Source organism: Stegastes partitus, unplaced genomic scaffold (genome assembly GCF_000690725.1).
Source record: "Stegastes partitus isolate 25-593 unplaced genomic scaffold, Stegastes_partitus-1.0.2 Scaffold486, whole genome shotgun sequence".
NCBI lineage: Eukaryota > Metazoa > Chordata > Actinopteri > Pomacentridae > Stegastes > Stegastes partitus.
This window is the reverse complement of record NW_007578217.1, coordinates 198,969-213,108: the sequence shown is the minus strand read 5'-3', so window position 1 is coordinate 213,108 and position 14,140 is coordinate 198,969. Positions and strand designations below refer to the sequence as shown.

At 41.7% G+C, this 14,140-nt stretch overlaps 1 protein-coding gene across 1 annotated transcript in view; it reads left to right on the top strand.

Annotated features, from left to right (window-relative positions):
- hipk3b (homeodomain interacting protein kinase 3b) overlaps positions 1–13,653 on the top strand; it is a 41,508-nt gene extending 27,855 nt beyond the window's left edge. Inside the window, exons 4-16 of the mRNA XM_008287081.1 lie at positions 828–947; positions 1,368–1,454; positions 1,961–2,145; positions 2,224–2,383; positions 3,884–4,007; positions 4,107–4,228; positions 4,504–4,628; positions 4,927–5,094; positions 5,197–5,529; positions 5,628–5,774; positions 6,134–6,390; positions 7,560–7,693; positions 8,652–13,653. Of these exons, the coding sequence (XP_008285303.1) occupies positions 828–947; positions 1,368–1,454; positions 1,961–2,145; positions 2,224–2,383; positions 3,884–4,007; positions 4,107–4,228; positions 4,504–4,628; positions 4,927–5,094; positions 5,197–5,529; positions 5,628–5,774; positions 6,134–6,390; positions 7,560–7,693; positions 8,652–9,122 (2,433 nt within the window). The 3' untranslated portion in view covers positions 9,123–13,653. The remainder of the gene's footprint in view (positions 1–827; positions 948–1,367; positions 1,455–1,960; positions 2,146–2,223; positions 2,384–3,883; positions 4,008–4,106; positions 4,229–4,503; positions 4,629–4,926; positions 5,095–5,196; positions 5,530–5,627; positions 5,775–6,133; positions 6,391–7,559; positions 7,694–8,651) is intronic.
- Positions 13,654–14,140: the final 487 nt, after the last annotated feature.

Genomic DNA, 14,140 nt, shown 5'->3' with positions numbered 1-14,140 from the left:
TAAATGAAAACTCTGTCAACATCTAAAACAGGTAGCACAATTGCAGAATATGAAATTAAGAAGCGCAGACATGGTGTTTTAGTGTTATTATGTTTAATCTGTTTAATGCTATATGTGTAACGACGACTTCATAATCTTTCCTGCTCTTCCAGTGTGACCCAGTCTGGCTCTTTGCTCCCTCTTTGCTTCTTAGCCACGCTGAATCTCTAATGATTGTTGTTCTTTACACTTGGGTGTGATTGACGTCAGCCAGGCTCCTCACAGCTCTCCTCTCATAAACCTGTGCATGACATTCTTGTCCCGCAGCATCTGACTGACAAGCGTCATTGCCCGGGAAAGCGTTTTGACATTGAGACTATAGGACCCTTGTTGTCGGAGTTTACATGAAAAGACCCTGACATCTTTCAGAGATCATCAGCGCAAGCTCCACTCAGTACGGGGGTCTTATTTGAGTCTAGACATTTCTCAGGAATGTGCCATCTTCAAGGCCTCCGCAGCTGCTCCCCACTATGCACACATCCACACACAGTTACTCTGAGGGACTAGATAGTGTGATGTCACTGTGAATGACCTTGCAAATTATCATAAGTACATAAGAGTGCTGCAGTGATATGTTAATTTTCAAGAGCATGTGAGTGATGGACAAATAACCGATACCAGCGAAAACACAACCTTCACTGTTCAAGTGACACGTTTAGAATGTAGAGTTTAACAGTTCATTTCAAAAGTGGTGTCCACAACTTTATTTTCAATTCTAGCTTAAATCAGTGATGTCACACTTTTGTGCAGCTCTTTGCTCACTCCTCTTCTCTCCTTATGTCCAATAGATTCGCTACATTTCTCAGACACAAGGTTTGCCAGGAGAACATTTATTGAATACGGGGACAAAGACAGCGCGGTTCTTTTGCAAGGAGTCCGAATCACCTTATGCAGCGTGGAGATTAAAGGTAAGCGGTGTTTACACCTCAGAAATATAGCAAATTATAATTACTTATTCAAAACAACTAATCTTTTCCTTCGTTGTGCTAAAATCTTACGTGTGAATATCATAGGTGTGCGCAAATTCAGTTGGCAAATTAGATAAAAAATAATTATATCCACAGTTTGCGACTTACATATCAGTTTTTAATTGTTTTTTCTCATTTCAGTAATGATCTACTTGTAGAGGTACTACAGTTTATTAGCCTTAGCCATAAATACATACTTCATGTTCATACTCTGTACTATAAAGTTTTGGATTTTTTTTTTTTTTTACACACCATGAAGTTTGTCGGAACATTAGTCAATATTAAACCATAAATGAGTGCAGCAACTGCTCCGCTAAGTGTAGAAATTGCATCCTTACTAAACATTTTCTTTTTCTACAGTCAACAGATGAGCACGAAACGGAGACGGGAATGAAATCAAAGGAAGCGAGGAAGTACATCTTCAGCTGTTTGGATGACATAGCGCACGTATGTTCAGCTGCTCAGAGCACAATGTACTTAGCGGGACTTCAGAGGAAGTTCAGCATCAAATGTTTCGAGGTTGTGTGCCGCTAGGTCACCACCAGAGGAAGTGCAGGCACAGCTGTTAGAAGAGAATAGAACATACATGTGATTCCTGTTAAAGATAAGACTGACGCCAAGATCATACCTTCTCTTTAGTTCACTGCTAAATTCAGATTTATAAAAGGTTAAAGTCACTCAGTCACTGGGGAGTTTCCACCTGTGATCTGTTCTACTGTTTGTTCAGACCTGTACTTTTTTTTTTTTTAAGTCAGAGGAGATTCTAGTGAAATTGTGTCCATGACTAATGGGTTCTCATGCTTAGAAAATGGCTGTTGTTTAAAAAAAAATCCTGTGAATAATCCCACAGAGATTATATTGGAATGTAGCATTCCTCTGTGTACTTTTCGTGTGTTTTTCTGTTGATAAACATTTTTTTCAACCAGCCGTCTTAACAGGTGTTTGTATTCCAGGTGAACTTGATGATGAATCTGGAAGGTAGTGACTTGCTAGCAGAGAAGGCAGACCGCCGGGAGTTTGTGGGCCTGCTGAAGAAGATGCTGTTGATTGATGCCGAAGAGAGAATAGCCCCCGCCGAAGCTCTCAGCCACCCCTTTGTGACGATGCAACACCTGCTCGACTTTCCCCATAGCAACCAGTGAGTACGCTTTGACATTTCAGACATTTTGTCATTTTGACCCTCCTGTATAACTCCGTGTCACTCCTCTGTCCGTAGTGTGAAGTCATGTTTCCACATCATGGATGTTTGCTGGACTCGTCCCAGTGCTTATGAGGCCGCCAACCGAAATAAAGGTCCTTTCGTCAGACCAGTAACTACAACCGCTGCTGCCTCAGCCAACCACCCCTTCAGCAAGATCACCGCTGTCCATGCTCAAGTAAGTTCTTCAGGGTCTATTTGCATTACTTTCATCAATGTGCGTTTGTGTTTTGTTTTCTTCTACTCAGTCACAGTAATCAATGGATCTGGGAGGTAAAGAATCTTAAAACAAAGAAACCGAACCGCTACCTACTATATATGATTTATTACTCAATTTTCCTGCTTACTGAATTGGAAATCTAAAAAAAATCTCAAAATATCTGAGTGATGGCATAATCACAGATGTTGAAGGTCATTGACATGCAATGTTTTGTTCTGGTTATTTTCACCTGTGAAGACTGATCATGTGGACAATTTCCTTGCTTTTATTGCCTTTTTGTATGCCGACTTGCTCGTCTTATTGCGTCCTCGCGCTGCTGTCATGGCAACAAAATCACGTCATGTTTCTGAGGTCATGGCAACAGTGCAAATCAGTGTTGTTGCCGAGGAGAAAAGAGGAGCTGACCCTTTTTTTGGCTTTGGATCTTTATCATGCAAAACATCTCGAAGTCTATTTAAAAGCCATTATGCATAGGGTGAAACATGCAAAAATGACCAGTAATGTGACTGTTACTTGACACACAATGGAGGGATGACTGCATATGTGCTCATCAGTACAGATACGATGATGATGTTTAGGAGTCTGGTTCCTTTTCAGAATTGAAACCTGGTGAAAGAATACTTCCCATATATGTTGCACAGTAAAACTAATCAGCTGTAATTTTATGTTATGTTTCTAGAGCAGTACAGAACGTGACATATCTGTTCTGTTCGGGAGATTCGTTTACAGGAAAATGTGGTGGCTTTTTTAGTAGTTCGCATTTGAAAGGCTGCTTTGTGTTTACTATCATGTGTATGGGGGCTGGGCTACATTGCAGGAGCTGTAGCAGAACAATATAGCCCTAGTTCTCGTTATCCAATAAATGTGATTATACCAAGGCACGGGAGCAGCATGAGTAGTGAAGCAAAGGCACATGCTTGACTGTTTATCCCTTAGGCCTGTCTTAAAGAGTAAGTTCAACATTGTTTGACAACCTTTTAATTATCCAGCTTTAAAAAGAAACGTAACCGTGGTGAACCTGGATGAATTAGTTTCACAGAGACGGCCGTCAGCCTACGATGAGCACGTTCATATATATATAAAGATGTCTACCCACATGAAACATCAACAGTCCTTTAGGCACAGTGATTTCATTTTTCCAGGGATTTGTAAGTAAGTAGGCCTTGAATATATTTAGACTCAGCACTCTGAACTTGGAGATCTGCTGTGTGTTATGGGGTTATGTTGGTGATCCACCACAAGTGAGCCGCTGTTTTTGGACTGATAAACCAGGGTTTTGCTTAAAGTTAACTGACTGACCCACTGATCTGTCCACACAAGACAGATTCCTGGGTTCTCTCTGACTAAAAAACAAACTGCTGTTGACACAGATGTCGCCATCTACTGGCGCATCAGTGCTACTGTTGATTCTCTAAATACATCAGAAAAGTCCAGTTATGTCACTTTTTCCTTTTATAGGGGTTAGCTCCATCAGCGCCCTCAGTGATGCACCCCGGGATACCACTGCAGACAGGAAGTGGTCAGTTTGGATGCAATGAGTCATTTCAGCAGGCCCTTATTCTGTGTCCCCCGACCATTCAAGGTAGAGCATGCAAATTTTTATTTGCCTTATTTATCAATCCTACTGGTGGTTTGATGTAATATCTTGAAGACTGATATTTTCCTGTCCGTTTCCCTGCAGGTATCCCCCCCAACACAGCTAAACCAGCAGGCTATTCGGTTCGAATGGAAGCTTCTGTGCCTCTGGTCACTCAAGCCCCCTCAATCCAGCCCATACAAATCAGACCTGGAGTCATCACACAGGTAAAGCCGTAACAAGGATAAGAATGACAGCAGTAGTTGTCAGAGAACATAGGCTAAGATGGAGGGACAGCGGGGTTTCTTTAGTCTTCATTTCTTATGTATTATTCATGAGTTACTCATTTAGAATGACACTAATACCAAGAGTCTCATATGTATACGTACATGTGTGTTAATGAAATTCAGACTTGCTCTTTGATGTGCAAGCTGATGAAAGCTTCGCTGAACGAAAATTTTTTGCGGTGATGCAACTGCTCTGCTGCTCTCCACTCAAACAGGCCTGGTCGAGCCGTGCACAGCAGATTTTGGTTCCCACTTGGCAGCAGGTGACATCAGTGCCCCCCCCACCAACCACTTTGGCATCTGACACTGTGGCCGGCTCACAGAGATTGGGTGACTGGGGGTGAGAAATTTGTCTATTTCAGAAGTATAGCACAACGTCTTTTTGATGTATCATCTATATTATTTCATGATAATTGTATTTCCAATGTGCAGTATTTAATAAAACCGTATTTATTAGTCCTCTCTTACCTTTAGTTGCTATGCGTTAGGAACGGCTGTACTGCTGTGATACAGCACGCTTGCTCCCCTGAATGTTAATGATCCATGAGTCATACATGTCCTTTGACCGAGACCGTTTTGTCAGTAATGGTGCTAAAGGCTTTTGGCTCAATTTGCAATGTTCGGTGTTCTTATTGCAGGAAAGTGCGTCCCCATGGTAACCATTACAGCTCCATGATTGCACACCCTCAGCCATTCTTAACCAACCAAATGACCATGTCCACCCACCAGCCAATCAACATAGGCATTGCACATGTGGTGTGGCCACAGCCAGCTGCCAACAAGAGAGCCAAGCCTGGTGTGAACAGGTATGGCATGTGGGTTTATCCTTATGAAACTAAGATGCCTAAACATGCATGAAAAGGTGTGGTTTTTCCCCCCTTTCTGAATGTGACATTTCTTTTCTGTAGGGGCAGCAACATCTGCCAAAACACGAACATCCAAAATTTAGCTTGTCAGTCCCCAAAGATGGCCGATACAGCAAAGAATGTGGACGGGGTAGAGGAGGAGGAAGCCAGATGTCCAGAGGAAGGACATGCTGTTAGAGAGGAGCAAGGAACAGAGCAGGTGGAGGAGGACGACGAGGAGAACTGCTGTAAAGTGGAGCCAGACTGTGAGGAGCTTTCAGTGTCGCAGGAGCAGCGGCAGGCCATGGTGATCTCTGACCTAGCCAGCCCGACTGTTAGTGTCATCAGTATCAGCAGCGACGAGGAGGAGAGTGCACAAAGACATTCGATGGGAGAGTGAGTGTAACCATCAGGGTCCCTCTTGGAATGTTTCTGTAATGGTTCTAAAAAAAAAATTTGCACGTCTTATTTTGTTTGTGTTGCTCTGCACACAGGTGTAAGGGCAGTGCCGATTGCGAGGCTTGTCAGAGCACCGTCAGTATGGAGAGAGTTTGTTCTCTCAGCAGTCCAGACAGTACGCTCAGCACCAGCTCTTCAGCCTCAGCCCAGTCCAGCACCTCACCCTGCAAACACCCAAACAGGTAAAGCTGAAGTGGTGGATGATGCTCACCCTGACATGCTTACAGACAGGATATCTGCAGGTTTTTAAAATTCATAGAGGTGTTATTAAGTAAGATATTGAAGACTACATTTCTAGCTAAAATGTTAAATCTGTTCTATCACTTTGTCCACTCATCAGTCCACGTTACAGACATGACATTTACTATTGTCATACACATTTAGACTTTGTACGGTGCACTGGTGAAACAGGTATTATTCACTTTAAAGTCTGAAGTTTGCAAACCCTGCAGCAAACCCTGGCAGATGTTTTGCATGATCTTGAAGTAGTTGCCACTCTGCAACCAAAAATAAAGTGAAGTTCCCACTTGTCCTTTTGCAGCATGTCAGACGACGAACAGGAGAGCGGTTGTGACACAGTGGACAGCTCGCCTGCCTCGCACGCCTCCGGCCACAGCAACAGTCCCTTCGCAGAGCGGCGCTACATCGCTGACAGCAACCAGAACTGTGAGCCTCGTGTTGCGTGCGTTGCCCCAGAGACCGAGCCCAGCAAGCCGACAGTTCGTACCGTCGTGGTGCCTCCGATGCGGGTGCAGAACAACAACAACCATGCCGTCAGCGAAACACCTGGCAACACAGGTATGACTGAACAATGTGACAACACCGGAAGAGGCATTCGGTGTGCTCCTTATTCAGCTCTGATTTTGAGATCCACTAATGTGTCAAACCTACTGACTGAACTTTGTGATTTGTTGTGTACTTAAAACTGCTGGAATTAACTGGCCATTAGAGTATTAGTTCCCTCTATATCTAAGTTGAAGTTGGGAATAAAGTGGATGACAGGGCATCTTTTCTGCGACAACTAGCAAGCGCACGAGTGGGTCATGCTCGCTCAAAGGTCCAGTCACCACTGCTGCTGTCTGCTCCACAGGTCACACAGCCTGGGATTATGCTGTTTTAGTGGGCCACAGAGGTTCTCACAGGTGATTATGGTTTACCTGCCCTGACGTATCTGCTCTGAATACCGGAGTGGATATTTGTTTGCTGTTTTCTTGCTCTGGCTCCAGACTGACCTCTGACAGCCCTCCCTTTTCATCTGTGTGGATGTGCACTACTTCAAACTACATGCGTAATTCTCACAAAAACGACTAATGCCCTGAATAAAATATTCAAAACATAAGATGTCTTCAGCAAATAAATGTTTCAGTAATATTTTTATTCAGGTGTTAAAATGAGAGTTACGCATGCTGTATGTAGGCTTTATAACAGCTGTGGTCAGTGGGACGCTGGGCAGCAGAGTTCATACAACAGCGACCTTTTTATAGGTCTTTTAAAGGAGAGGGTTCAACTGTAAATCCTCCGAGAAAATCATACAGACTCGTGTTGCCTGTCACGTCGAAGGCATCTCCCTCACCAGCATTCAAAACTATTGCAACTAAAGCCCCACATAAAAGGGCACGGCTTCCTATTTTAGCGCTGCCAGGTGTATTTATAGCTGATGGTCTGACCCCTGCTATAAGCTCTGCGAACAAGCTTAGTTACAAACTCCTCCCAGATCCCCAAAACATATCTATTTATAGCCATCTCGATCAGAGGACGGATACCCGCTATATTTAAAGGTTTGGAGCTGATCAAACACAGCTGAAATTGCTGATAAGCCTACAGAGCCTCTTGCCACAAGTGTTGCCATCTCTGCGGTTGTAATCAGATACAATCTCAGGCTCAATCTTGTTTGTCTCCTCTTTGCAATCTGACAATGTTAGCAGGACGCCACGATTTCAGTGTTTACATTATGTTCACTTCTCCAGAATCTTCATGCCAGTCCAAAGGGCGAGGCATTCCTGGGCGACAGCATCACCTCTCCACTCCCCTCCTCAACAGGCCGCAGAAAATCACCCCTGCATTCCAGCCCCAGCAACAGCAGCCTATTGGCTTTGGGCAGGTGAGCACATGCAGCCACGTAGTAAACGTACACAAAAGCAAGGAAACATTTTTTATTACTATTTAGGGGGTGACTAGGCTGCAGAGAGAAATTTGGCTTCATCAGTCAAGTAGAGTTCACAGTATAAGCATTTGTAGGGCCAAAGAGAAGATAGATAGATAGATGGATAGATGGATAGATAGATAGATAGATAGATGGATAGATGGATAGATGGATAGATGGATAGATAGATAGATAGATAGATAGATAGATAGATAGATAGATAGATAGATAGATAGATAGATCAAAGTGTCAAATAATGCAAAAAAAATTACATATACAAGGCGAAATGTAAGCAGGATTAGCTCCAGGCACAAGTAATGTGGTTTCGATGGGATGTCCCTCAACACAATTGCTTGTATCTGCTTGTGGGATATCCTATTTTATAATGTTGTCATGGTAGTTTTGTTTTGTCCTGCATTTGTGCCTTTTTTTCTTTTAAAAAAAAATGCGAATCTGCAAAAAAGTGGGCAAATTGTGACAAAAAGTCTGATTTATAAAGACACTAAGGTTTCTGTGAGTACATTCGGTGCATTAAAGCGACAAAGAGCACTACATTTAATTAGCAAATATTTCCTTTTGTGGCACAGCGGCAACCATCTGCACTCTCCACACCGTACATCGAACTTATTTTGTCACAGTTTCAACAGCAACGCTCCAAATTAGTCTGACTTGGTGGGTGTAGATTTTCAGCTATGTTTCAGGTTAAAGATATTTTACTGTAATAGTGCTTACTTCCTGTATTGCCAGTAAGACAAGAGACAAATAGACCATTGTCATGATGCACAAGCAGATAACGAGTGATGAGCGACACAGCGTTGACGTGTAAAAACAGCATCATCTAGTGGCTCATGAAGTCTAACACTGTCGAGGAAAAGCGTGACTCTGATGAGGCAGATATTGTTCTTCTCTCCTTCAGGTGCAACATTTCAGTTCCTGCCATCAGGAATGGAACGGAAACTTTGCCCACCGGAGACCACAGGCCTATATCCCTCCCACCATGCATGGGCACACATTCACACTCTCCCACAGCAGCCCAAACCACACTACGGGCCCCCACCCCCACCTTGGGGGGCACCCGCACTCCCAGCCCACCTTACTGTCTTACCCGCCGTCTGGTCCTCTGGTCACAGCTGCGCCTGTGGCCCACCTCCTGGCCTCCCCTGGGGCCTCCCGCCCCGTCCTCCAGCCCACCTACAGCATCTCCCACCCAGCAGGCATCGTGCATCAAGTGGCAGTGGGCATCAACCCCCGGCTGCTGCCCTCCCCCACCCTGCACCCCCAGGGCCAATTCAAGCCCCTGTTTCCTCCGCACTCCTACATTGCCTCACCCGCCTACGGCAGTTTCCCTCTCAGCCCTACCAAAATAAACCAGTACCCTTATATCTGAGCATGACTGCTCAGGTACCCTTCATACCACCTGAGGGCTAAGTGAGCAGGGCGAAATCTATCTTAAACCACAAACAACATGGCTTTCATTTCCGAAAACCATGGCACAACCACAGAGAAAGCAAGCTATTTTTTGAATCATGTAGACTTGGGTGTAATTGAACTTCAAGCTTTAAAAGAGAAAAGAAAAAAAAACAATGAGTTCCAATGGTGGAGATGATTTGGCAAAAATTAAGAAGGAAATAATGTATGAATGATTGAATGAAAGAATGAATGAGTAGTTAAACTCACACTTAATGTGTTTTGCACATTTGATATATCTTTGCATTGGATCTTCTACGAATACTCCTCAAGACAGGTAAATAATTGGGGTGTTGTTGAATAGTTAGACTTTGCACCCCTGATCCCAGCTATTTTTCTATATTGCCTTCTTACGTGTGCAAGACACATCCATATTTGTAAAGCCATCCCAGTCTCTAGCTCTAGATTGACAGATGCACATGTTGTCCACGGTGTACGTTGTACTGCGTTTGAAGTATTTGTACCTTTTCGGTGTCTTTTGGTGTTAGCAATGTCAAGTCAATTAACCGATTTAAATAGGGTTGTTCCTCACGCTGCATGTGGTCTTGCATGAGCAAAAATGTAAACGGAAAGATGCATAGACGTTGCTCTTATTGTTTGTGTCACAAGACTCGCTGCATTGTATAACTGTCCCCAGCCATAGTGCCTTACATATTTGAGGTTGTTAATGTTACTACTTATATATGACTATATACATGAATATTAATGTACTGGACTGCAGCACTTGAAATTCCAATCAGTCGATGCATCCTATGTGTGAGTATATATATGCACATGTGTATATGTCCATGCATAGCCTGCATGGATGTGATGTATCGCGGATAGCGGTGCTTATTTTTTGGAGTCAGTGTATATTTCAGTGTGTAGTGAGTTACTTTTCTGTTCTTTCAAGAAGAACAGCATGCTTTGCTGTTGCGAATGCCTGCTGTTTCATTAAAAACGTTTTTCTTTTTTTTTCATTCTCCGGTTCCCGAATGAACTAGTGTACAAAGTGCAAGTACTGAGTATTGCTTAATATTTGATAATCACTTTCTATTTAGTGAAACTCTTACTACTAACAGTATTTGTACTGTTTGAAACTGCAATACAATCTAAATAGTCGTTGATTTTTTTTTTTTCTTTTTTTGTCTTCGTATTTTCATTTTGAGTGTTTTCACTTTGTTTTTTTTTGTTTTTTTAGATGTTTAGAAGTGTGGTGGGCATGGCTTTGATTAGGTAAGGAAAAAATGCAAATTAATTCACGGTATGGAATCTTCTAAGCCTGAGCAAACCATGCAGTATTTGATATACACACATATATGGACATATATTATAGAGCTAGACTATTTAGTACAGATGCTTGATAAGGTGTGAGTTAATTGTGTGCAATTCTCTCATTTATGCATGTGTGACAAAGTTAACTTTTTCCCTTTACATTATACCATTTGTTAAAGGCTTAAGGCTTATCGGTGTCAACTGCTTATTTTATACATTCCGTCAGGGAGGATATATACATATATATATGACGGTAGCACCGGTCGATATATATGTAGATATGCTGTGTGTGCATTTTTCTGTTCATTTTACTAGTTTCGTGTGTAACGTTTTCGTCTTTTATTTTTCAAAAATGAAGTTGCTTGTGCAGCACCAAAGACTGTAATTCATTTCTTGAGCAAGGTAGCTATTCTGTTTTTGCATAGACCTCAGTTATACTGTAGTTGTAGAATGGGGTTAAATTAAAACAAACAAAAAAGTTGTATTTAAAGAAAAAGAAGAAAAAAAAACAAACAAAAACACAAAAAACAGCCGAGGTTTTGTCTAGCTTATTGGGCAATTAATAAGTCGTATCATTTCTTTCTTGAATGTATCATAGATAAGCTGCTATATGATGATTGCCACTTCGATAGCTGTGAAATTAGGTGATTTCTCTCTGAGTTTAAACCTAGCGTTGCTATTTTTGTATAGGTCCCTAATTATCTGAAATAGAAGTGGTTTTGATTTTTGTGTTTTGCATTCATATTTGGAGTGTCATTGTAACTACTGTATTGCTGATGATGAACATTAGTTGCATTTGTTGTTTCTCGGGGTGCGTGTTTTTTGCATCAGTATTTTATCCTTATTAACCTTTCGGGCTCGTCACTGCATATAAATGATGTATCGATGTAACTTAATTTTTTGTATGTTTTCATATTGACGTTTTGTACACATCTAAAGCTGTAGCTTGCAGGATTGATTTAACTTTTTCATTGTACTACCAGTACTCTTCGGTGAGTTACAGGAGCACTGTGAGATGCCAGGAGATAAAAAAAAAAAGAAATTTACCAATTATGTCCATCGGAAAGCTTCTGTAATGTTTCCACCAGTCACACACAAACGCACTTGCCACTAAGCACTCGTACAGGCAGTGAGGCTTGTCAGGGTTTGGGTGATTAAGACTGTACAAAAAAAACAAATTTAGCCCAATGTTTTAACTTTTAAGTTAATTTGAACGAATATTTATCGCAAACCTTTTTTTTTTATCTGTTCAATGTTATATCTGGCTAGAATATCAGCCTCGCAGGTGGATATTCTAAACTGCCTTGTGTTCAGATCGCTCTCCCCTTTATGAGTGTCTCACATCAAAGCGACGTTTTGTTAGTGCAAGACAGTGGCCATCGTTATGTGTCCTTTATTGAAATTGAAGACAGTGTGAGCAGCACTGTGTATGTGCCTTGAGATTCAGAAAAGTGAGAATTTGGATGGTGATTCCTTTGTTAGGAGGAAGGCAGAATCCAGTAACAGTCCGTCACCATGTAGAGTAGACAGTCATTTAACGGCCACTTGACCAGGAATTTAAAAAAAAGAAATAAAAATGACAAATGTAAGAGTGTCATTCCAGGGAATCTGATCAACTTGTAGGCACGTAGTACAAACACACGACGACGACGGCGGCGGTGGTGGTGGTGGTGGTTCTCCCCTCGATTCAGATAGCAGCCACCAAAGCCTCCCTCTGTGGTAACACGCCAATAAAACACAGACACACACTTTGAATGACGCGACACTCAACGATCTTCGGATAGTCACTCTGGCTGAACAGCAGATGCAATACTTTACATTGTGCGGTCATTGCACCACCAAGTGTTCTTAGATAATCTCCATGCTTTACATTACCTTGCATGCACACCTACGTTGCTTCCCCTTTGTCTGCCTGGAAGCTGTCTGCTCAGACCAGCTTTTTTTTTTCGTGCAAAAGTCGAGGCCGAGTGGGAGTAAACCGGAGCGCGGTCGACGGCCCTTTAAAAATCAGAGGAGCCGCGTTTCACATCCAGGAATAGTCCGTCTGGATGTTTGCTCTGCGTTCCGGGGTGGGAAAGCTGCTTTGTTGAGGAGATTATTGTCGTTTCTCTGTCAGTCACGAGTGCAATACTCCACACTGAAACACTGACACTGATATGGTTGTATGTTTTTAATTTGTTTTTTTCTTTCTTACCTGTATGCTTTACTGATCGTGCTCAAAAATATCAACATCGGGAAAAGAAAGGTTATGACGACACGGCATGAACTTGGCGGATTAGTGCTTGAAATAGTTCCCCAATAATAAGCATGTGAAATGTAATCTGTGTTTTGATTCCTTCAAAGGTATTCACCAGCAATGCGCCTGCATAAACTCTCCCATACTTGTTTAGGAAAAGAATGGATGCAAGAGGAGAGAAATCTTAACTGTTGTTCATTTTCCACATGATTGACACTTTTGGTTTATGGGTAACTCTTTTTTTTTTTTTTTCTTTCCAGAGGATTCACGTAACATTTAACAGATAAAACAGTCATTTGTAAAAAAATTATTGAAGTTTGATATCAGAAAAAAAAACACAAATCCTCTGCTGCGGTATTATCCTTTAGAGATCTTAATTCAGGGTCTGTATTAGTCTAAATGTGCTACTGTGTAACTCTTATGATTTGATTTAACCAGATTTGTTTTACTCCAAGCTCTTATTTTGGTTTTTTTTTCAGTTTTCTTGTCATCTGTATCAATTTCAGAGTTAATTCACACTGCAAGTTATGGAATCATCTGTTTTAGATTGCTCATCAATTAGACTTGATTATGAAATCTGAACTGTTACTGTTTTAATACCTGTAGATTTTTTGTGGCTTTGTTTTTTTTTTTTTTGTTTTGTTTTTGTTTTTTTGTTTTTTTCTCGTTTCATTTGCTTTTTTAATTTTGTGCTACACTAGTTTGCCATGTAGCAATTGCACTGTGCAATATTTACAGTATGAGGACTGGGAAAACTAACTCTATGGATGTGATGTCTCTTTACAGTTTGCGATAGTGTTTCCTCTCTAGTTCTCAGTGATTTAGGTGTGACCAAGCCTTCTCTACTTTGTCACATTAAGCGGGTTTTCCAGGTGACTCTTTTGGTGAGTGTCAAAATAAGACTTTATGGTGTATTATTGTTAAGATTCACTTTGAATTAAAAAAAAAATCTATTGATGCACTTCTCTCTGACTTGGTGTGTTCTTCCGTTATTCACATTCACACAGGTGCTTTTTTTCTTGTCTCGACACACGGGGCTGATTCCAGGTTTAGGTTTTAGCTAATTGGTGAATCACTTAAGAGTATAAAATGGTGGAAATGGTGGCAGTTACAGTCATTCAAAACACAGGAATTGTTACACATGATATGGAATTGGAGATCCATCCATCATCTATACACCGCTTAATCCTCACTGGGGTCACAGGGTTCTGGAGTCTATCCCAGCTGATTCAGGGCGAAGGTTGACTGAAGGTTATTCTACAACAGCTGTTTCATCTACAGGATCTGCATTTGACGTAACAGGACTGAGAGTCATTGTGTGTGAGCATGAGACAGCAGCAACACAGTTACCTGCTCTTGAAAACCATGAATTCATACCATTTCTTGTGGTCAAAAACTTGACAATTTACCTTTAAATCTAGTGTATGCCACATAGTCCAGAGACCTTT